The sequence below is a fragment of the Anopheles maculipalpis genome, chromosome 2RL, assembly GCF_943734695.1.
Source record: "Anopheles maculipalpis chromosome 2RL, idAnoMacuDA_375_x, whole genome shotgun sequence".
Lineage (NCBI taxonomy): Eukaryota > Metazoa > Arthropoda > Insecta > Diptera > Culicidae > Anopheles > Anopheles maculipalpis.
The window spans coordinates 90,192,022-90,217,226 of NC_064871.1; the positions used below are offsets into that span (position 1 = coordinate 90,192,022).

The window sequence follows — 25,205 nt, forward strand, 5'->3', positions numbered from 1 at the left end:
CACTAAAATGGTACTCTACAGAGAGCTAAAAACATGGAAAAGAAACAGAAAACAGACAGTCAGACAATGTCCCAAAAAACTGTTTACTAACTGAACCGTGTAAAAAGCAAGGGTGAAAAATAAACGGAATGAAATAGTTGAAACATTCCACCTTCTCGGTTGCTGCGGTTGAATATGTAGAAGAAAATTGGTTTTCAGGATTCAGATGCTACAGGTAGCATCAAGCAAACCGGCTAATGGAACACAGCTACTGTGCTTTAATGCCAAACAATCGCCTCTTAAGCTTAAAGCAGAGCACTTTTTTTCTCTCCCCAAAAAACTCCCAAGAGTACAGTGTGGAGATAGACACTCACTAGTCGAAACACAGATTAGAAAGCTTTTTACGCTTGGCGTGGCACCCGGGCTTCCGAAAGTCAAATGGAATTTTAGAATTCAATCTACCAAAAACCCACACACCTTCTCGCCATCCGAGACAGCTCAGCAAAAGAACGGAACGCGCTCACAAAATTACACCGATAAACATTAGCCTAATCGTGTTTGGTGAAAATGGTTTCACCACTCCACTGCTGCTGCAGCTGATCCGTTCCACTTCACGGTCAGCCGTGCTGTTTGTCGACAGCGACGAACGGAGGGAACTGGTTATTAAGCTTCCAACAACAAAAAATAACCCTCTGAGAGTGAAGCTTTTTGAATGGGACGGAAATATTTTGACAGTTATGTGATAGTTATGTGTAACCGGCATGAAGAAGTTTCTGCTTACCTGTGAGCCTCGGGTTTGCGGCTGCCGCTTCGGTTGGGCAGTTTTTATCGGCAACATTTAATCAAACCACAGTGACACAGCGCAAAGTGAATTGGAATCATTTATCTTATTCGCCCTCCCCCATTACACACACACACACCCCGAGGCGGAAACAGCGTGTTTGATGTTTGATCTTGTCCAGTTTTGTGGAGCTAGATGAAATACTAACGAAATGGAGCTTCTCCAGGAAGATCTATTTGCCCGGTGTTGCAGTTTGAGGGTAGCGAATAAGGGGAGTCATCACCATCAACACCAATAGACGGAACTCTGGCGAAGAACTCCGCTGCGGAGAGTTGGAAATAATTCAGCTCTAATTACCAATTCCCCAACAAAAAACGGTCCGATTGTGCTTCTTCACCCCGTGCCGTGAAGACTTTATTTATGTGTGGGTTCAACCATTTCCAATCGAAACGCTAGCCCACTAGGACTGCAACCTACAGACTGCAAACATTTCATTATCATAATTTTATCATTAGACGCACACAGTAAGCGTCGTCGGCCAATTTAGACGACCTTTCCAAAAAGCAGATGCGCTTTTGATTCTGTTGGAGAAAGTAAGGCTCCGGCTACCTGCTGCTATCCTGAAGCGATCTACCTTCTGGTGACTTCTTCATCATTATCTCAAGCGCACCTGGAGAGTAGTTCGCTCGTAACTTCCTCGAAAACAATTAATCATGTTAACGAGCATGATGATTTAATTAGGTGCCTTTAGGAAGAAGAAGAAAAAGGGCTGATGTCCCACCGAGCGAAAGGGGTTTTGTTTTTGAGAGTTTTTGTCTAGAAAATAAATTTAAAAAAATGGTGCTTGTGTCAACTAGTGAGATCTTGCGCGATTGATTGATGTTGCAGCTGGCTAGAGATGTTTTCCAAACGATGCGGTTCCTGATGGTTGGTTGCACCCTGTAGGTGGCCTCATTTGCGTCTCGTCTTCGTTCCCAGCCGAACAACTTCATGCGATGGGATTATCGCGATTAGTGTGTGAAGCCTAGAAATAGACAACATTCGATCGTGTCTTTGGTGTGGTCCACCCACGATATGTCTCACACGTATGCACGTGTGGGTTGGAGTATCTCCCACCGGCTTGTGTGTCGCAATCGCCCTGCAGAAAGATGCATTTTTCATATCCCCACACGTACAAGCACGGTTGAGTCTTAGTTCATGTCACGCACCCGGTATTGGCGGTGATGGTGTTTTGTCATTCGCTGTCTTTCCGACGGCAGGCCGTGTATCACTCACTCACCATCTTCATGTGACAGCCCTTTTACCTGTTTTTCTGGCATACTTCACTCATCAGCTAGGAACCATTTAACAGATTTTTCCTTCCATTCTTCACAAAGCAGTAAATAACGAAACACGCTGCCCTTTGTCTTCACGAACAGCCTTCATACCCTCCTGCCGATGCCAACGTGGAAGAGACCTATTATCAAATTTTATCACCCCGAAAAGATTTCGGACGCATTAAGGCCAAATCAACCCACGGACCGAAATTTAAAAGGGTAGAAGCGAACGAACGAAACATAACGAAGCATATGATGACTCCGGTTATGGAGCTCTCTGCTCACAAACGCGGACGAATAATGCAGCATTCCAGCCACCAGCATCACCACAACCATCAGCAGCAATGACACCAGAACCATAAAAGAATTGATTTCTCGTAAATGTGTGCGGTGCAATAAAAATCTCTAGCGCGCGCTCACGTTTTACCGCGCGTCTAGGCTCTTGCTCTTGCCCTTGCCTGAGAAAACCTGGTGGAGGGCGAACTGCGAGTGTGGTGCCATATAAAAATATGATTTGATAATGGATCCACCGAATTGCCGGCAACATCCATCATCGTGGTTTTTGCCTTTTTTTTTGTTGTTGTTTGAGACAGCATCCGAAGCAGGGGGGAGACTAATTGATTTAGTAAAGCGTTGCGCCCGGCGAAACGATGGACATCCGCTGTGTGGCGTTCGAAGTGGCAAACGGGTGTGGAACAACGTGCTGGCTGGGGTTGCAAGAAGGTTGCAAGTGGTGGTAGTAGTAGCAGCAGCACCAGGGATGACCTTTCTTAAGCCGGACCTGGAAAGCAGTTGAGCTGAGTGGATCTATAAAAGTTTTATGTCCCCCGGGAGCTGTTTTGCCCCGTTATGCAGACCTGGGTTCTGGTATTGGGATTGCTTGCGTTTTGTTTTTTTGTTGCACTTCTTAGAACGTTCGTTTGGTAACAACTTTCTTAAAATGTGTGTGTGATTTCTTTGCGTTTTTCCCGTTTGTGAAAACGAATAAAAAAATCATATTAAGCAGGACGAAGGAAAAAATAATACACACTAGAGTGTTGTAAAATCTTGAACTGCTTTCCAGACAAGCAATGGCCATTTCTTCTAACGCTCGTAAAATTAACGATAATTAAGTTCCAGACATCGTTCGGTAAATGGTTAGCTTTTTGCAACAACTTTTACTACCTGCCAACGCAAGTGGCATGGGTCGGTTTAATAGCGTGTTCGTTAGAAGATAGGTAAAGCACACGTCAGGTCTAGAATAAAATCTCATCTGGGGCCTTATCCTTATTATTGTGAAAAACTTTTCAACAACAACCAGCGGATCAACAAAGCCAGCTATATTATTATCAAAACAAAATGATGACAAATTATACTGTATTAATTAAAAAAAAGAATCGTTTAAACTGCCAGGCCGTCCTTTACAAAAAAATTACAATAAATGGTTTTGCATTGCATCTCTAACGTTCTCGTTTTCTTCCTTCTATCGTTACAGGTAAGCAATCGATGCCAATGTTACTGTGGAAACATTAACAAACACGATGCTGTGCTTTCCCTCAATTGGTAAAAGCTAAAATTCAACACCATCCGTTGAAAGTGCTTCACCGCTTAAAAGATAAACCCCATCCCATCACAACAAATCCCGCTCTTTATCCCGCTTGCGTGGCGTGAATTTGCCGAACCGCAAACGGGTTAATCTATCTGGGTCAAGGGTGTATGTTTGCGATTCTCCCAATCCCCCTCACTGCTTCCTTCCTGTTCGTCAATAATAAGCACCAAAAGAACGCAACTCGGAACTCAAATTGGATCCAACGTACGCCTGCATCAGCGGGCCACCGCTGCCACCGTCGCCCGGTCAGCGGAATTCCGTCAAAATTTTCACCAAATTCAAACACATGAATTATCCGTTTTTCCGAAAGTCTGAAGGTGTGTATGCAAACTGTTATCATCACGCATTGTGTGTAGTGCTGTTGTGTGTGTGAGTGTGTGTGTGTGCAAGTAGTTGTATGCAGTAGTGGATATGTGAGCATGCAGATAATTTGAAAAAAGGGCTCCCAAACGATGATTTATGTTCAATTGCCAAGCAGAAGTAAGGCTCACGGCACTCAACATATGAATGCCAAATTCAATTCCTGGTGTGCGCCGGATGCCAATGAAAGGAAGCTAATGAAGTAGCGCGAATGCTAGACCAGGCATCCTCATACCACAAGCGGTCGGATAATGAGCACATTTAATAATCATATTCTGAAAATGGAAGGCTTTAATGCATGCAAAATATATTTCCAAACGGCCAAACGAGCTTTAAGAGTCCTTGCTCCCTTCGGCTGTGTGAGGTACGAGGCAGGCTCGTTAATGCTTTTTGCCCACACCTAACGAGTAAACCACGGTCTATGCAACTCATGGTGGTGGAGATCTGCTTGTTGCGTCTGTTTCCATCCAGACGATCGTCATACAAAATGGTATGACGATCATTCAGCAGCCCAGCACTACTAGTGCTGACGCCCACAGGGACGCCGGCTGGAAGATATACGCCGTGCACCTTCGGGCGGCTTGTTTCGGTGCCCTTTTGAAAGGGAACAAACAAAACGACCGTACAGATGGAGCACCAAACAACAAATCACAGAAACAACCGTACCTTCCATCCCTCTCTCTCTCTTTCTCGAGGTGCTTTCTAGATCGATTCTTTCTTGGACGAACTTGGCGCGGACCAAACTCAATTACCGCACGGCCCAAGACAATGCAGCCCGGCCGAGATGCGGGTTTGATGCAAACATCAATGGGAAGCCCGTTTATTTATGCTGATGACGATGTAAATATTCCATTTTTGCGCTCGGTAGAACGTATGTGCGGCTCACCGTCATGACGAGCCAAATCCGAGTCGCCGAGTCGGAAGAGGCGCACGCACGAGTCCTCGGATTTCTCGGCTTCGACAGTCCATTAGTGCGACGACTTTATGCGGCTCCGGCCAGGCAAAATCTGGCATGTTGATGGGAAGTAAAAAGAGAATATGAGCAAGAAAAAAACCCGCAACCGTAACAGCTCTTCCATTTACTGTGGCCATAATTTTCCCCGGCACTGTTTCCATGAAACACCGGAATGGGTGGCAGTAGAAAATGGCACTCATTAATCAAGCGCGGAGTTCATCAACGGAGTGTTGGGGTTTCGGGCGCAAGAGGTGTGTGCCCCTGTGAGTGTTGCGTATGCGAATTCGCGTACTTTATTTCTGGCGTCACTCAAAGATGAAGGCAATCAGTTCTGTCTGGTGTTCTTCTCCACCCCGGGAGCAATCCGGGGCCGCATTTCGGCCCACACTACTCGGTTGAAGTGTGTGCCACGGCGTTGGCACACATGGACAATAAGGGAGGAATAGTGGGAGGGTGCGAGGGTCCCACTTCAGCGACAATTTATTTGATTGAGAGAATTGATTATTACGAGATAATGGAATCATATGTGAGTGGTTCTGGATTTAATGTAAACATTTGTCAACACGAAAGTGAAGTTGCGATTCAGATTCACACACGTCAGGAACTCCCGGGGTGCGATATTGACTGGAACACTTGAAACTGGAGGGTGGGGAAAAATAAAAAGAAGCAGAGTCTGGAAGAAAAACTCATCCACGTATGGTTCGGTGTACTTTATTTCTCGTGCTTCCTCATTCAACCATGGATTTGGTCCATAATTCTATTTACTCTCCTGATTGCATCGTATAATAATGCAATATAGCGCGACAGAGTCTGCACGAATGTACGCTGGAGGGCTGGGGTGGATGGGTACTTCTCTTTCACGCGGGGGTGGTTCTGAATTTCGATTGTTCCAACCAGAAAAGAAAACTATAACTCACAAAACGGCGAGGCAAAGGCCCGCTGGCGGAAACAAAAGCGAAGCGAACCGATGTGCCAGCTGCCAATCGTCTTCCGCATCGTAGCGCTCGAATTGGGTGATCATCCGATTCCCCAATCTGGCAAACAATCATCAAGATAAATCGTTAGCCAACATTTCCCAACAGCAGAAATGGCGGAGTTGGGAAGGTTTCGTGATTTTTGGTTCCACTTCCAACCCAAGCGGTGGTTTCCAGCGAAGGGTTTTTTTAGGATCTGTGCGCTGGGTGAGAAGGATTCGGAAGATGTTGTGAAAATCTGCTAAACTCAACCATTGCTGATTGCATTGGAGTTGTCCTAGATTTCCGGACTAAAGACTATCTCCACCCAGTTGTGTCCCTGTGTGCCTCCAGTCGCAAGTCTACCTCGTGTGGTGCTCCTGGTACAGTATTTATCACCGGACCCGACGATGGATCAATATGTAGCCAGGCGTCGTTCGCCTTTGCACAGTCTCGGACCATAACGCTCGTTGGACTAGCGGAGCTGGAGATGCGCTGGAGGAAATTTACTACAACAAAAGATGAAATATTTCAACGATCTTTTTCACTGTCGTCCATCCCTCTTCGCAAGGGTTGGTTGGCGTTTAAAAGCATCCGTATACACACACTCACACACACACTTATAGAACGCATCCCAGTTCCGTTGGCAGGACGTGCCTGTATTGGGCCACTATTTGTGCAAACTGTGGCGTATTTCGTTCCCGGTCGTTGTCGTCGACAGTGATTTTGTGTATATTTCTTTTTTGCTTCACTGCTCTTTCGTTTGGCTCTGTTTGTTGTATGTTTTGCTGCTAAACACCCTCCTGTCGATGGTACTTCTTCCCAGCGCAGCTCTCTGCAATTTTCTTTGCCACCATTCAACGGCGCTGCACCAAACGATGCGCCGGCGAAGCGTAGCAGTAGCTCCCGCTTGTGTTCACTGCATCAAATGGTGGGGGTGACAGATGGAGACCCGCTCCATTCACACACACGCTATCAGCTGTGTGTCGTCCTGGAACAGCTTCTTCTACTCAGTGCCACAGGACCATATACGTCACTAGTGCGCGATTTGCGAAAGCAACAGGGAACAACAGCGTGGCAAGGAATTTGAAACCGTACAAAAATGGTGGCGATGGTCGACCAGCACAAGGATCCGTATACGGGCGACGTAGATAAATATATTTGTTTACCTCGATGTCTCCGTGCGAGCAGTGCAAGAAGCACTGGGAAACATGTGGCAGCGATACGGCGGCCAGCACAAAAAGACAGCCAGCTAGATAGCGACACGAAGAAGTACCCGGAGAGATGCCGTTTTCCACTGGCGACTTGGCGACTCTTGCTGCGACGAGCAAAAGATTCCAAGCTACCCTGGATGTGGGGGTTGGTTTGGACGACTCCACCGGTGGCAGTGTGGCTGCGGTGAATTGTTTGCCCGACAAACGAACGATACACAACAGAGAATGGAAGTCGTCTACAAGTGCTCCATAGAAGGAGCCTGCTGGTGCTGGAATTGCTGCTGATTGGCCTCCGGATGTCGGGTGCATTCGTTCAGTATGGTACACATGGGTTGATACTAACCATCAGCACCACCAGCAAACCAGCAGCAGCAGCAGCAGTACGGAATGCATAATAAAACATTTTTGGGATCGATCTTTGGAAAATTTAAATATTGTCTTTTACTCCGAAGCTCGTTAGGGATCCCGGGGGAATCCATACCCCCACCCACCAACAACAAACTAGTCGACAAAACAATCGACCCAATCGTGCGCCATGTTTAGGAGCGCAACTGTCAAAATACTCCACTGATGACATTGTTATGTCACTCCTATGGCTGTGGTTTAAGGCGAAAGTACATTAGGCACTATCTTTGGTGTGTACAAATAATGTGACAACGTGAGTTGCCACTTAATTATACTGTGCTGGATGCAACAAAAGACAGGAATAAGCATTGCCCCGAAACAGGAGGTCGTTTTGTTGACCGTTTATGCATTAATTTCGTTATCCGCTGCCCCAGCAATGGCTGTGCTTGGAGAGGATTAGGTTCGAGTGGGCCGAACAACTGCCCGATTCCATTCTGACCACTGGGTTGGGTTCGCTCAATTGGAACTCTAGTCAACCGGACGGGTCGAATTTAATCAGCAACCAATCGCGCGCGGCTACGGTGAGGGATCCCTGCAAGATGTAGCCGGGCCGAGGCTTAAAAGCTCGGATGTTAATAATATGTTTATCTAAATGGGCACTTCCAGTGATTTAGCACGTTTTGAATCACCATTGCTCATCGCACCCCGAGAGCACATCAAGGCTTTGAGAGCAGTAAATTTGTGCACAAGGGTGCCTCCACAAACCATCTGTTCGACTATCGACACACAGGCTTGCTTCTGCTTTTTTATTAATTCTCACCATTTGGCACCTCTTGTGGCCTGTGAGACTGTGAAGTAGCCGACGCACCACGGCTGTGTCCAGACTGGGGGCCGAAAGATTATCGCTGGGGGTGATGTTGGGGTTTAGCGCGCTGCGTGAATTTCTCACGCGGCCACCTTTAAATCGGTGGACGATCTCAAACGATCCCGCTAGCGGGTGCAAATAAAGAAAGCCCAAGATATGCACACGCAATGCTGCCGCTCGTAAGATGACTCTCGATCGTTCGTGGATCGATCGTTCGGTATGTGCGGACCATTCATTCAAGAAATACAGGTCAATGCGGGCGATTCTTTGCTACGAATCGGGGAAAAGAAAGAGAGAGAGAGAGAGAGGGGAGGGGGGTTTATTTTATGGTCCCACTTCCTCCCTTCATCAAAGCCACTCCTGCAAAGCTTAGTAACCAGAAGCAGTAGGACCATTTAGGTTCAAAGCACAAACCAGCAGGGGTTAAGATCCCGCATAACGGAGCATCAAACAAACCCCTTTTGGCGATGCAATAAACATCGTTTCCTTTAGAAGTAGTCGGGTTTTTGCGTTCCGAAAGCAGCACTTTTGTCCGCTAGTTACCATCGTGCCCAAGATGGGCAAGACCTAGCATTAGGCCAACCACAACAGAATCGCGCACCGAACGGTGACAGTGAGCAGCGATTCATCTGCCAGTTTTGTCGCTGTCACAGAAATGTCACCCATTCCCTTCGACTGATCAGATTCAGTTTTCGATGTATCCGATATGCCATGTATTTTGCTGCTTGTTACCTTCATTAGGTCCCATCAGGAGGGACTTTGATGTGCAAAAAATAAAGCCCCGATACACAAACGTATGCACAGAAATACGATTAATCGAGCTTCCGGATGGATGGATTGGCTTTAAATGAGCGATTGATTGAACGCGTGCACGTCCAAATGTTGTATTTGCCGAGAATTTAGATTCATGTTAACTTGGGGTTTCTCATTCAAACATTTCATACCTGGCCGGGGAAAGGTAATTAAAATGGACACTAACCTACAGGGAAATCAATCTTGACCAGCGAGCATGGAAAGCAGAATACTGTTGAATTTACAATATTGCTTATGTTTCTTGGTACGCGTCATAAACTCATCTCCGGCAATTAGTCCTTCCCTTCCCTTTACTAACATGACGAAATCGAGTGACGGTCAGCCCCGGTCGTAGCATCATGCCGGGCTCGCTCACCCCTTTACAGTTGTTGGACATTGTACTAATTAATCATACCGTTCTCGTGACGAATGTATATGTTTTAGGTTCTTTGAACTATATTTTCCACTGCTTTTTTTTTTTTGGTTTTCCGAAAAATCGGCATCACTACAGTAATTTCTCAAAACACCCAAAAACTTCGTCTCAACGGTTCGTTGCGCTTCCCGGGACACTTGGAACTCGCGAAGGGGAAGTGCTTTAATTACTTACACCAGATGCCACTTTGAAGTTTGAAGACGAATTCCGTTTCCCCAACAGCACGGCAGCGAGAGGAAAACAACTAAATTCTGTCATCATCCGTAACATGCTGTCTGGAGCGAAACCTCAGACCTAAATATAGACATGTTCACGCAAACTAATGGCCGCGGTGAGATTCCGTCTGTAGCGATTTGTTTTTTCGTGGTGGCTTCAAACTTGACGACTCCCTTCTTCCAAATTTCGAAATCATGCCGGAACAATTCGAGCTGGGAACTTGGGTTTTCTTGCGGGTATACTGTAACGCACCCACATCGTTCCTTCCACTCCCTCGGTACAGTTTGTTACCGATTGAGGTCATAAAATTCAAAACTCAATGAACCATGGATTTGGATGCCGTTTTGGCTTCTCAATGGTGGTGCAACCTTTAGAGTTCAATGGTCGTAAGAATATGTTTAATGAGCAAAGTCGTAAGGTAAAACCGGTCGATTTACTTCCAATAACGATCGGGCGGTTAATAGCTTCGAGTGTTGGTAGAATTTACGTGGATGATGTTGAAGAAACAAACACAGCTGTTAACGTCGGATGCCGGGCGGTGTGGGAAGGACTATGTTTATGCCTGGAGTGTGACAATAATAAGCTGAAATTTAAAAGTTTTTTTTTTGTGGAACAAAACTTATACTTCAAGGAAAATATGGAGCGCACAACATGATTATAGCCTTTGCGAGGATCAGAAAGCCAACGGCGTGCATCCTTTATTGGCGGACTCTTTATTATCCGGTGAAGGGTTTGTGCGGTTTACAGTGGAAAAAAGAACTAAAATATGACGTTCCAATTGCTAAAGGAATTTTTGGATCAACCGAAGCGTGTGAGCTTACACTGTCGCTATATGGTTGGTTCATGCATGAGGATTGTCTTCCGCACATCGATAGCCCGGGATCATAGTTATTAATTTGAATAATGATACACCGCTCGTAACTAACCTAAAAAACCTGTCTCTGTCAAACCTGAAACGCCCTCTTCTCCGTATCAATTCCGTATGACGTGTTGGAAGGACTATTGGAAGGACCCTTTCACACCGAACTACGTACAAACTAATGAAATTGTGCCCAAAAACTTACAGATTAAACTGATACACCCCAATCAAAAGCTACCAGGCAAATACAAAAAAAAACGAAAACAAACGGCAAAATTTAAAAGCCGACACACCATGCCACACCCGTTACACATTGCACTGGACCATGAAATGAAGTTCGAGACACCGGTGGAAAGGTTCGCTTCGTTCTCTGGAAGGAAAAGTCATTTCATCCGTGTAATTTTCAAACGACCCGCACCCGACACCAAAGCGAGTGAACCTCTCAGACGAACGAAGAAATTGCCGATGAAATTTGTCTTTTGCATTATAATTAGTTCGTTACCGAAGGTAGCCGTGCTTACTGGACGGAATCTTTCTTTTTCATTTTCGGTTCAATGGCAGAGTTGCTGGAAGATATTGTAACTTGCCGACCCGAACATCTTGGGATTGGCAACTAAACTGCGAAGCAAAGTTCAATTTTTTTGTACGATTCCCCAATTCAAACTTTTGCCCAATGCTGGGAGTCTAGAAAGTATGGAAATGCTAGCGATTGGGCCGTTCAATACTGAACTGGTAAATGATAAAGAGAGAAAAAATCGTTTAGAATAACCATTTTTAAAAACACAAGCGAAAACTGTCGACACCATCTGTGTTCACCTACACGGGCCCTTTCACGCGGCGGAAAGAGAAGAAGAAAAGATTCGATTCGGTGCTAGGGGTTTCAGTGTTTTCTCGGTTGGTGCTGAATGCAAAGGCAGGGTGTCTTTAAAGTATACAAAAATAAACATCGGTTACCCACAACCAACATGCGTACAAGCCTCGATTCGTACTTAAGGCCACAGGCTGAGAAACGGGCTGAAACTACCCGAATCGATCAATCGATCCCGGCATCCGGCTGGTACGTTTGGGTGGGCATGAAAAAAAAAGCTATTAAATAACACACAATTCCGCAACGAACTGCGACCATATCGAATCGTAGTTTGCCCTGATGCTTCCTCAACACTTCCAAACAAACCCTTCGGCTAAGCAAACAACGAAGAATTGTGTCTTAGGATCGCTCAGCTCTTCGTACCAAACTAGTTTTTTTCTTCTATTTTGTGTCCCCCACTGTAAACAAATAGAAATTGTATTAGAACGTTTGATGGGGAAGCAGAAAAAGCAAGTGTGAAATTAATTGAAAATTAATCGTAAATAGTTCGTAACCGCTCACCGGAGTTCCGCGGCGTTCGGGCGGGAATGCATGAGTAGAAAAGCAAAACAAACATCAAAAACTGATTTGAAGGAATCAATTTAGTTGCATGTATGTATGCTCATGTGTGTGCGTAATCTTTCCAAAAGGTGCTCGCACACAAACACTCCACCTCACCCGATAGATTAGACTGTGGGTCCCAAAACCCAGCAAACTACTCGTTAGTGTGTTTAGATCCTTCTCTAGGGATGTATCGATCGTTTATCATAGTTCCATCCCGAGTGCGGCCTCTGCTTTAAATAAAAAGGGAAGAAAACCCATTGACCCGCACGCCGAGAAGGTCTCGGTCAGGTTTATGTTTCCCGTGTTCCTTCTTCAAACCGGGAGAATCGCTAATTTTCGAATGGGGCATAATAAAGCATCCCATAAATCATGGGACTAATGAATTCTTCCTCCGAAAACGGGTAGAAAGGCGAAACGGGGTAGAGCCAACGCGACCAACTGACGGCAAACCGAAAAACCCGAACTACTCCCCCGGTTCCCTTTTCGATCCTGCCACGTATGGCACGTATGGTACCGGGGCGTTTTCTGTGGCGTCGATCGACAATTAATTATTAGCCTCCTTGCGCTCTGTACACGGCAGTTTCGTGCTTTTTCTTAAAATACGTCCCGAGAATTCCCCTCCTCGAAATCGTGCGCCACACTTGACGTTGAACGCATAAGAGGAGCCAAATAATAACTTCGCCCTGTAAACAGACACACCAGATGTGCGCGGTAGGTTTTGAAATGACTTCGGGAAAAAAGCCCTTTGAGTGAAGAACAATATTATGCCGAAAAGAGGTTCCCCGAGAGAAAGAGAAAGAGAGAGAGAGATGGAGAGAGAGTGTTTGAGAGAGAGAGATCTCCCGAAAGGGTCACCCTGCTTGCGGGGATGCGATCACGTACCGGTACTGTTCGGCTTTTTGTTGAACCTTTATCGGGTCTTCCCCTCTTATATGACCCACGCTCTTTGACAGTTGAAACCGTTTGTTTACATCTGCGGCAATCCCGAAAAGTCGGTAGGACTCTCTGCTGCCAGCGCTGCAGTGGAATGCCATTTGCGCCCAGGGCTTAACGGTATTGACCTCCGGAGACAGCAGAGGGTACTCGCTGTCGATCGAGTGTTTGTCTGTATGCTTGAATCGAATGTCGGCACACCGTGTGTGTTCTGTATATGGAAATGGGTCCATTAATCATTTCTACCTCCCCAATAATCGCCCATTAGTTATGAGGATTCGATCGAAACTGTCGTCCAACTAGGGAAACCGAAGTATGGTGAGCACGATCAAGAATTAGGTCGTGGAGGTTTAGGTTTAGGACGGTTCCAGTGAGACCCGTGAGGTACCTTACGGTGGAAAAAAAACCTCTGCGGAAGAAGCTGTGGCCACAAAGACAGACCGCGAAAGAACTGGAAAGACACAAACATGCTAAATGATCGAGATTCGATCATGACCATCCTACCGGTGGTGACCAACGACTAGTCACGCACACCGGGCTCCAGCTTCACAACGGGTGACCCATTAACTATGACATCGTTTCCGCTCCTTCCCCATCGCGACACGCGACGCGACATCGTTTAGAGTAGCCACACGCCGGAACATTGCCGGAAACTTGGTGGAAACTAAGCTAACAGCGTGTCCTCAATGTCGAAGATTTCCCAATGTTTTTACCGAGGTGATCATCATTTGCTCGACTGTGTATACACACACACACACACACATACACATTTCCGGGAGGGGTGGCTAATTCGTGGCTATCTGCTGATGACCTCTTCCAATTTCCAACGGTGAAGTTGATGATGATCTGCAAGCCCAATCGATCCACGCCTACCTCTCACGCTTGACCATTGTCTGTCTGGCAAGAAATTAGCGGTTATTGCCGTGCTCGAAAGATACACGAGACGAGATGTCCAACATTGACTCGATTGAGAACAGCGAACATCGTGAATGAGTGATGTGGCGTATAATGTGTTTTCCTCTCTCTACTGAGGATGAGCCATATCGTAGGAAAATGGCTCGATTTACGTACCGCTTTTTCCTTTTGTTTGGTCCATTCAATCGTTCCCCCCTCCCCCATTTCGAAGATGTCTTCGATGAAAGTCATTTAAGACGTCGTCGTTCAATCGGTGGGAAGAGGTCTCATCTGCTAGGAATACTTTCTCCGAAAATTGACTCCCAAAGTGACACCGTAATGAACGCAATTGAAGAAAAGCTCGTCAGCACGCTTTAAACTACCGGCTGATACGCGCTGGACGTTTTGTGGAAAGTTTGATCCAAGCAATAGAGGAAACAGGGAAAACAAACAAAAAAAAGCCGGTGAAAACTGTCAAAATCTCACCGACACCTAACGTCACGGGTTGTGGAGCGTCGAACTGTGGGACGATATCGGTATGCGGCATGGATGGTAAGAAAGGAACGCTCTGTGTGTGACACTGACAGCACACCCCGTGCATCCTTGGGACGTTGGTCAGGCGGCAGAACAGGCAGAATTGGGGGATGGGTAAAAATTTTCAGCTTCGAGCCAACATTAATTAAACTGTCAATACCGATTGCCCGATAGGAGCGTGCGAGTGTTCGCGGAAAACCTCCACCCGGAAATCTCCGGTTTGGGATGGGTGAGCTGGTCGGATGTGTCCAGGCAGACAGTCCAAAAAATGGATGCGAGCATAGACAAAAAAACAAGAAGCATCCCACCCACCAAAGCTGTGCACCGAAAGAGAGCTGGAAATCTTTTTTTACCTCTAGAGCTTGCCCTATCCATCCTACTGTCAAACTTCTTTTCATTAGAAAGTTCAACCTAAAATGGCAGAACTCGGAAACGAATAGCGCGCCCTCCCTGTAGCAGCCCGATAGAGTTTGGCTTCTGTTGGTTGACTATCGTTTGGCACATTTTTTTTTCGACTTCCTTTAGAGTTTCAAGCTCATTTTCCCCCACCCGAATGTAGATGATTTTTTTGTTGCTCTCTGTAACTTGCACAGGCAATCCAGATAGAATAAAAAATCCCACATCCTCATCCTTCCTCACGGAGGCTCAAAGGATGGTCAAAAGTTTTGCCGGTTCTGTTTCGGTCATCTTTTACGTTATTTGACCACGGTTGCACGGTTTCGGACCCAGGCAGGTTGGAAGAAATGGCCAGCATAAAAGTTGAAACCATAGAAAACAGGAGCGGCAGCACTGGCACTGATAAACGACGAAAGTTTCGCGGCTTGGACGACAGTGAACGATTTCCCGGTACGCGTCTGGAAAGGATTTAAAACGGAGGGAAATAGTGTTCTTTGTGGTGCACAGCAGTGGACGGTTGGTGTGGTTGGAACGCAGTTTGTGCCGTATCTAACCTCAGTAAGTGAGAACGTCCTATCACGATAGACCTCCGCACAACTTCGTACCTGTAGAAAAACTGACAAAGCAAGACAGAAAAAATAAGGATCCTCCAAATACTTTATCTTTTTTGGACCCCCCCCCCCCCCCCCCCCCCATTTAGACGAACAGCAATATCTTCATCTTAGTGTAGAAACCACAGCGATTTTCACGTCGACACCCAAATAGCCCAACCGTCGGCTAGAAAGACATTTGTTCCGACAGGGCACCCTGGATCGCTACGAAAATCATTTACTTTCCCGGCCACGGCTGGAATGGTACGTGGTGTGTATGTGTGTGTTTTTGGGAGCTATTTTGATAGAAAAGTGGAACCAAACCGGTGAACTCTGCGGTGGCCTGTTGCTCTATGCGGTGCCACCAGCTGAACTTTGCTCACCCATTTGCCACCCGAAACCCGTCGTCATGCAAGCGTCGAGATGAAAGCAACGGAACAACTTAAATCGGATAAAAAATGTTTCCACAACTGAAGTTCTCGGTGTAGTTTTTGACATGTAACGCACAGGGCACACAACAGTATGGCGGGATGACGGGTAGCGTAGCAACAGCTTCAACATCCGTCCAGAATATACCTCAGGCCCGCTGGCTTGGGGATGATTACTCCTGCTAGAACACAGATTCCGAAATTGAGGGTGCCGTATGACACGTTCTCGAGCTCCTTTAGCACTGCGGACTTTATTTATGGCCCTCGGATGTCAAAGTTTAATGGTCGCGCCGGGTCCGATGGAGGCGTGTAGCACGGTTCGCAGCATCAAAATATTTTCCCAACCTCGCGGGTACACTCGAATTGGAAGTAGTTTCCTCGTTTTTCGCTGCTGTTTGTAGATTTCAACCATTTCCACCTCATAGAGTTGGTTGGTGTTTGAACTGCGAGTTCGACATCTAGCTGCTGCGTACCTTAAAACCGCATTCGACCGAAACTGTACAGTATGACGCGGTCTCCAACGTCCTCAGGACGTCTCACACAGTTGGACTTACCTTTTTTATGAAAGATCATCACCGAACTGTGTTAGTCCACGGTACGAGAGTGATGTTTTTCTTTCTGATGAGTGGATTTACATGCTCGGTGTGGCAGGCCCAACCTTCGGCCAACATCCAAGTAGCGGCGGATTAGTGAAGTACGATGCTCTTCAACCATTTTCCCAACTTTTAATCTTCAAAGGCTGGGTTTAGGGGGGCGAGCGATACGAAAATAGCTGACACGAGAAGCAGTGGATTTTGTGTCGGGAGTCTTGGAAAAGGAGTTGAAACCCTCGATTTAGTACACTATTGATGTCTTTCTCGCCCTCGTTTTTTTTTTTTTTTTTGCGCCGGGGAAAGGCAAAGTACCATCCAACCACATGGAAACTCGAGAGTTAGATTTGGACGGATACCTATCCGGCCGTTAATTTTGCACACTTAATCAAACGAATTGCTAACGCTGGGAAAACATCTTCGCATTTCACCCGCTTTGCTACGACCGGCGATCGATCGAAACCATTTCCAGCCGCATCTCCATTTGTTTTTGACATTTCTATCAATGGCTCCGGATTTGGAAAAGATTTATCACCTTCCACCGGCACAGTCGGTCTGTGTCCAGCGCTGGTGGGTACCATACCGCCACTTGGCATGTGAACCTTGAGCCAATGTGTACAGCACTTCCAGCTTTCATCTTCTCGGCTCTCGGTACACAGTCATGTAACGAAGCAGTAAGAAGCTGCGGAGCGTATCCATCCCCAGCAAACAAACAGCCATTGAAACGCTAAATAAAGCGCACCAACAAAGGTATGCCTAATTTAAGAAAAACGGCCAGCACACGTAGCCCTGTTCCCACCACAACTCTCACGAGACATGGGACAGGAAGAGGACGTCGAGAGTGGAAAAGCATATTTCATAAATTGTATTATATTGTAATTTTCCCTCTGCCTAAAACGTCGAAGTCTGAATGTATGAATCGATAAATCAAACACAAACCCCGGGAAAAAGAAGTAATGCGACCAAAAAGCGCAAAAGAACGTCCCATGCGCCCAGAGTCGGCGCGAGCGTCCCTGGGGGCAACAGAGTCAAGAAGGGTGAAAAAGATGAATACCAAAATGGTGGCTTTAGATGGGATGCCCTGAAGATGGTTCGTTCGATGGTACAATTGTTTCGTCTTGTACGGTTCCATGTTGGAGAAAGGATTGGAAATTGGTTCCTGAAACCTTGGCCTCGGCGATTGTTACTGAGCACATCGACGAGAGTTGAGATGTCATTCAATTCTAATAAATCATAATCCGTTGTATCGCTGCCAGTCAACGCACGCAGAAATTGCGTCGTTGACAAAGAATTCGCAGTGAGATTGGGCTATTGGGACGTTTCCTTGCCTACATGTGGACATTGTAAAGAATTTGACAATCGTCGAGACTATTTTCGGTTCGTCCAATCGAACCGACTCGAGTTTCTAATTGCCTATTATTTGCATTTCATTCGATGCGTCGAGGTCTTCGAAGTGCGGGTCCGTTATCTCCCTCGACCCCGTGTTGGGGAGGGCACATGTTGTTGCGCTGTGTCTTGAAGTTGATTTCCCTATACGAATGTCACCTTATGTTCCGTTGGCAACGACGCTGGCTATGTTTTGCGGCAAACCGGCGCTTTCCAAATGCTATCCGAAACGATGCCGTTTTTATTATTGCGTAGATTCGATCCAATTAACCGTACACACGGTGCCAAGAGTCTCCAGCGTGTATCGAAAGGAGAACCGACCGGACCCGTATGTAGGACTGGGCTGAGACTCTCGTCCGAATGTACTTCGCATCTGTGCTTAACTTCACAACTTAACCTCACTTTAGGGCTGAAGTTTGTGTGCGAGTGTGCACCAAACGAGGACCAAACCAGGAAGCCATCAGGGAAAACGACGGGCAAGAGCCGGAAGAGCCCGAGAAAACAAACACAATGGCTAAGAATGTTGTTGTATACGCTTCTTGGCGACCGCTTTTAGGCGTAGATAGTTTTGATAGGGATGCAGGTTTCATACAAAGGGGGGGAGGGGGGTGGAGAGAGAAACAGTACACGTTTGGAGTCTCGGCACAGTGGGCGCCAAACCACACGCGAGGGTGCAACAGAGGGTGTTTGTGGCCCCTTAGACTCAATTATCGCAAGACAATAGACAATATTCTGTGCCATCGACTTTGGATGAGGCTTGTCGTTATCGCAATTTCTCCTTTTTAGTGGAGCATTACCTTTAAACCAGCATCTGTTGTGCATCACCGTGTACTGCGGGCACACCCGAGGGGGATTTGGAAATCGTGCGACATGACATGGCTTGGCTTGGTAGGGGAGGGTTGTGTTTACCAGAGGAACTAAGCAGAACGGAATGTACTTTCCGGTGCCGAAGCAATGAGTCTCTGGCAGTGTTGCATTGTTTTAGTTGGTCAATTTTGCGGTCTACCGTAGCATAGGGGAGCATCGTTTCAAGCATCGTTTACTCTCTGTAGAATGTGACAATTGTTGTTCGGTGCGTCAGTCTCTGCAGACTTTATTCAATTGCTTTTTCCGAAATGTGGCACATATTTCTCAAATCTCAATTCACGTTTGATGTATTTCTAATAATAACTAATAATTTCTTCTCCGTCTTTCGTTGCAGGTTCGTATCCTAGAGGATGTGCGTAGTATAAGGCTCCAAGTGCATCGACGAGTGGGCTAAAGATCGTGATAAAAACGAATACGATGTCTTTTGGTTGGTAGATACTTTTAGCAATACCAGCAGGAAAGCAAACAGGGAGAAGAAAGCAAGATTAGCAAACAATAGACCATCGGTCATCTCTAAAGACCTAGAGACTTCCCTTTTTTAACATAAAACCCTCTTCACCTTGATAATAGCACATATTAGAATCCATCCATTCGCCGGGAGGACACAGGAATCAAGAAGTTCCATAGAGTTTAAGAGGTATCATATCCACCCATATACACACACACGCACCCATACAAGTCTTTCTTTTTCCTGTGAGCCCCCGACACATTCGCAAAACTCTTCACCAATGTTCCCAACATGGGTGAGTGCATTCCATTTTGACTAGTTTGGCTTGGTTCGTCTTTCTTGTTTGTTTCGCTTTTACAACTTCCGTGTTTCAGTGTGTGTGTGCGTCTGTATCTGTTTTCTCCTTACACCTTTTCCTTCCCTCAGCATCGACCAACCAAAAAAACCAGCATCTGGTGTGCAAATTTTGTCCTTTTAAACTACTACACTATCCTTTGAAGTTTGTACACTTTACTGGTTTGCATTTGTTTTTTGTTTTATTACATCCACTTTCTTCATCTGTTTCATCACATTTCATGTGTGTGTTCATGTTGCTCGATACATATTTGTGCCGTCCTGTGGCGTCCTGTTCTTGCTGCCTTTTGTCCTGTCGTCTTTTTGCTGATGTTGTTTTGATACATTTTTACTGTTTTTCATCTTTGTTACATATTTAACAACAGTGTGTTGCACTTTAAGAAATTGTTTACAAAAAAAAGCATTTATAAATATGAAATCTTAATTTTTAAAAATATTTTGCGACAAATCTTACAACTTTCTATTGTACATGAAACCTGCCAAAATCGAATCTATAAACGAAAGGCAATCATCTGTCAATTCCGTTGATTGGGTGTAACCTATTTCTTTAAAAAATCAAACTCCATATTGCTTTTCATGTATCAAGCAATCATTCATGTATCAGCTCAATGACTTGCTTTTCGAAAAAGGACCTGGACTGTCCTGAATCTTGCAAAATGAAAAGAAAATAACTCCAAATGAAGTAGACTAATCTGTACAAATATTGTGACAAGCATTAATCTCTTCTGGCTATTTTTTCCGTAATCCTCCAACCGTAGCATAGAATTCCGACTGTTGGTCCCCTCCAGTTTGTACCGGCCATATTTGAAGCGCTGAGAACATGCGACAGGACTTCTATTGACCAAAACCATGTAAACAGGATGTTTGATTCTATCTTCGGGTTTCTGCCACCGCTTTAAGCAGCAATCCCTATCTGAAACCAATTTCTTTTACGACCGTCAAGGGAGATTCGCCGAGCGCCAGGCTCCTTATACCGGTTGGGCGAAATTCAATTTTCCATCACTGAAAGTTGCACAGAAAAAAAGTGGCGCGCTTCGTAATCTTTAAGACGTCCGCACGCAAAAGTCAATAAATAATGCAACGGTCTGCCTTGTTTGCGAAACCGTTGGTGGAATGCGATTAGAAAATGGTGGTGGGGATGGACCTAGTGAGTTTTGCAAATGCATTGGAATGGTTCAGCAAATCGAAAGTGGACGTTTTTGATCCGATTGTCAAAAGCTGATGTTTGTCGTCCTTTCGTTGTAAATAAATAAATATGTGTTTTCTACGCACTAGATGTTTTACAAACATGTTTTCCCGGATTTGACTTACTATTGGAAGTGGAACAGCTTCATGAGCGTGAGCACATCAATTGCATCAAGATTTTGGGGCAATTTTTCTTCCCTTATTTTCGGCCATCTTAGGTCACGTGATCGATATCTTAAAGAGTGCGAGTCTTCCCTCCGAAAATTCTCCCTCGAGATATGTGGTGTCAGAACCTTGGAGGAAAGCAAGAATTAATTTCTTAAATTCCAATACACCTTTAATAGCCGTACCAGCATCACCGATAACCGTTTTTAGCGTTGTTTTCGTTTGTTCTGAATTTTCTGCAACAACGCAATGTAGTGTGTTACATCAGCAACAAGGCTCCAGCACTCGTGTCCATATTAGTACGGCTTCGCTGGCTAGCTGTCTTGGAGTGGAGGTTGTTCCTTGTTTTCAGTTTCCCTTTTTTCTTCCTCATTCCGTGTGTGTGTGTGTGCATCGTCTGTCTCTTGCGTCTGACTGTAAATAATTATTCAAATAGCGCCATTCGAAGTCACTTTGCAAAGTACAAACTCCGCGGCCTGTTGCCTTAATCAGGCCCTCAAGATCACAAACTACCAGACCGGGAGGGTTTGCGGGCGCATCGGTCCCGGAGTTTGTCACGCCGGTACGGCGCATTCGGTGCGCACCGGTTGCATACCTGAGGCGCTGTTGCAAATGGAGTCGATTTATTGTTGGGTAGTTTGTAAAGTCGAAGATATCGCCCGCAGCCAAACCCGTGCCCACTAAACAGTTTGTTTAGTGGTTTGCTGTTACAAGCAGCTTCTGCTGTGGATGCTTGGTTTGCTTCTGTGCCAGGCTGCTTCATCCGCGATTCCGCGTGGAGCTTTCCCTCACGCAGCAACCATCCATTGGTCCTGAGCTGTTCGTGTATGTAAGGAGAGCGAAGTACTTGGGCTATAGTCGAACCATATCACATAATGACTTCAATTGCCAGGTCTTCGAAGGTATCACCACGGTGGAGGTGCTTAACCACGTTGGAAGTCGGTATGGCTTCCTATTTGTAAAATTCTATAGGCATTTGTTCGTCGACTTTTTTTCTCTTCTCTCATTCTGTGCCGTTCACAAGCCAGTCTGCCATGTCCACAGTGCGCGCAGTGCATTATTATTGCTCGGTCGATTCTTGTTATTTGCAATCCCACCGGGATTACAGCACCAGTGGCGCGACAGCTCAACAACGGAAGCCCAACCGTACGGGATCCGTTCTAGACGACCGGCGGCGAAAAAGGAAGAACGAGCAACAACTACAAAAAAGCGAACAAACTTTGTCTACTTAGTTCTTGCGCTCCTATACCAGAAGCACGACAAGTACGCACGGAGATATTTTCTGCCCCTTGCGTTTCCGATGTTGCTTTCGTTGTTGAACCCCAATACCGAGCTCCAGTCGCGTGAGATGGTGAGGAATAAATTGACTTTTCTTTTGAGCATATACACTGCCAACCTTTCTTCGCGGTACACACTTTGGCAAGCTTCGGAACGCACGATTCCATTTCAGGCCCATTTCGGTGGTATCATCTCCAGCCTCAATTACAAAACTGAATTCATTAAAAAAGTAGAATCCCAGTACGACGATATGCTGCAGGGGGACCTTTCTGGCTCCCGGAAGCATCATCAAAACTGTCGTACAATCGTAATCGATCGCATCTTGGTAGGATGAATACAGTTGTCGACCATTTCTTCTTCTTGAAGTTTGCTTTCGTGTCTTGAAGTTGAACTTTGTTCCGTCTTGAGTTGGTCAATAATGCTCCTTTTCATTTTTCCCGTCTGGCTGAAATAAAAAAAAAAGAGCTTGAGCAACATTCTACGCTCGTACGAACTTAGATTTCGATTTTTCCACGCCAAGCCGGTAACTCTTGCCGCTTTTTTTTGTATTTGGCTGAAAACGAGCAATCATCATTCCTTCTTGGCGCTGGTGCACTGCACGCTAATGGCTACGGAGAATAGTTCACCATTTCCTTAAACTCTTGTCAGTGCCCAACAATGGCGGCCACCGCATTCGCTCGGGTTCAAACGAAAAGCTCCGCAGCACGGGCAACGTACGCCAGAATGCATACAAAATACGACGGGATAATTAATAGCTGTCACAGGCCGCGCACACAACGAGACAAACCCCCTTTGGCAGCTAATGCAAGGCGCGTCGTACGTACGCTTTTTCCCACTCGGTGGCCGGTACGGAATGTCTGCAGAACATAACAATAGGGAACGCAGGAATGCTTTCCACCTTCGGGTTTCCGACGGTCAACTTTGAGCGCACTCTTTATGGAGCCCACCACCCAACAAAGGTGGCTCATGACAGGCTCGAATGCGCCTTGCCGTCCTCCCATGGGAACTGTCTGTCCCGGTGCGGATGGTACACCCGAACACGACAGGACCGGAATTACAAATCTAGGTCGGCAATTCGCTTTTATCGATCGCTGTCCGCTGTCATCGATCGGCTCGCTGTATCGATTCCTGTTTTGAGGCCTCGTCGCGTACCAGCCTCTGGACGAGCTGTTGCAGCAACATGACAAGCGACAACGGCTGTTTTGATCGCAGTCGCTGGGGACATCACCGCGCCAGTGTTTGTGAGCCTGGGCCGAATCCCGTAGGGGTTTCATACAGTCCAGACAGGAGCCTCACAAGTGGTAGCTTATTAGTTAACTAGCAGTATCTTCAGTTGGCTTTCGCCGGTTGAACGGGGTCGACGACTTCAGCTAAAACTCTTTTTTGTTGTTACGCACTGCTTGACACATTCTAGATCACGTTCAAGGAGTTCGACCACATACCCCTTTGACTGTTATCAAATTTCCGTACCGGAATCTTACAGAAATCTTTCGAAAGAGCCTACGAAACCTCAAAAGCACTCGGACCCAGAAAACTTATGTCCATAAGCAAGTAACCGTTGTTACTGTTCGATAGGCTCGAGAAGGACATGTCATGTAAACGACGATTAGGTTTTGTCAACCCGTCAAATGTGTCAATCGATGTCCACATGGCAAACACACGCACGTACCACCCACCCCGAGGCTGACGGGTGCGCAAACTTTTCCCGGTAAACATGGACGTCCTTTTTTGAACTTTGGGCGCCATATTCTCAATAGGACGATGCATACTTTTGGAACTTTGGGAAGCAAGCCAGCAACAAAAAAAAAGCATTATAGTAGAACGTCCAACACACAAGATCCAGTTAGCCTCAGTTGTGGCCCCAGAGTTCGAAGAATCTTACGCCTGACATTTCGCCTGTCTCCCCGGTAAGCGGAGAAGATTTGGCTAGAAAATGGTCTGACAGCCGCATGACGAGGGTTTGATGAAGTTCTCGCGAAAATAATCCCCATTCCCGCAGACCCAGACGCTGCCCAGCTCCCAAAAAGGTCCCAGAGCGTTGGACGGTTAACGTTTTGTTGCTCCCTGTTTCAGTAAGGTATACCTTTCCGGTTGTGGACGACATCGCATGCAAATAGCGCAGCGAGGAAACATTTGTGCCTCGGGTTAAACCATGCTGGACACTTTTTTTTTTGTACACTCGCCCTGCCCTGTTGTGTGTACTTCCTTTATCAGAGTCATGCCTGGTCATTGAAGCACAAAATGGTCAAAGCTGGCAAGCGTGCCAATTGCGAAGGACACGCATAGGGTACGCGTTCATCAGTTGGCAAACGAAGAAGGTACGCTCCGAGTTGTTTTTTTTGTGTGGTGATGATGCTCTGCAGAATAGAGTGAGAAGAACACCCGCCCAACGGTTTACTTTAGCACGTGACATGACTTTCGTTGTCACGTTCGAGCGCATCGAGCACGGGCTCATTCGCACCCAGCATAAACCAGGATATGTGTATGTATGTCCATCGTTGTGTCGACTGGTACCGACGGGTTTGCACCTACGCAGCATTCATTCTCACGCCGCGTACAGAATGCATAAGCGTCCGGAACCAAAGCGGGTGCCATTTTTCCGTTGCCGTGTGTGCTTTTTTTGTTGTTGTTGCTTCGCTATAGCTGCGCTTAATGCTATGGCGCGTGTTGTTTGAATTCGTAACACCAAGCGCAACGGCACATGCACGAGCTTCCGTAGCGAATTGCAGGATTTCTGCCTGGGCTAGCAGAGAAAAATCCAACAGCATACGGCGAGCCTTCTTTCCGTTAGGCCCAGCGCTCCGAGGAACAGGAAAAAAAATGTCAGTGAACCACCATCACACAAAGGTCTGCCAGAAAACATTTAAAGCACTTAAAAAAAATATTAACATTACATCTGGATGTAAAAAAAAAATGTTTGACCAAGTTGACTTGAACCTCCACAATTAACCAGTAAGAGTTATCTGCAACAAGAAAATTCAATGCGATTTAAAAATACTAAAAACTGGCGCCATCTGTACGTTAAACTTTATAAGAAGCAATGAGCAAGCTTTCTTTAATAAAACTAATATAAAAAACGGAATATCTGCT

The 25,205-nt window shown here is 46.1% G+C and overlaps 1 protein-coding gene across 7 annotated transcripts in view; it reads left to right on the forward strand.

Annotated features, from left to right (window-relative positions):
- LOC126567717 (teneurin-m) overlaps positions 1 to 25,205 on the forward strand; it is a 504,494-nt gene that overhangs the window by 362,002 nt on the left and 117,287 nt on the right. The window contains exon 1 of one of the 7 annotated variants that reach the window (XM_050223977.1): positions 3,936 to 3,981. The exons of 5 other annotated variants lie outside the window; for them this stretch is intronic. In XM_050223977.1, the coding sequence (XP_050079934.1) occupies positions 3,951 to 3,981 (31 nt within the window). In that variant the 5' untranslated portion in view covers positions 3,936 to 3,950. Of the gene's footprint in view, positions 1 to 3,935; positions 3,982 to 19,320; positions 19,429 to 25,205 lie in introns of those variants that run through there. One more of the 7 variants, XM_050223980.1, reaches the window with a different exon arrangement.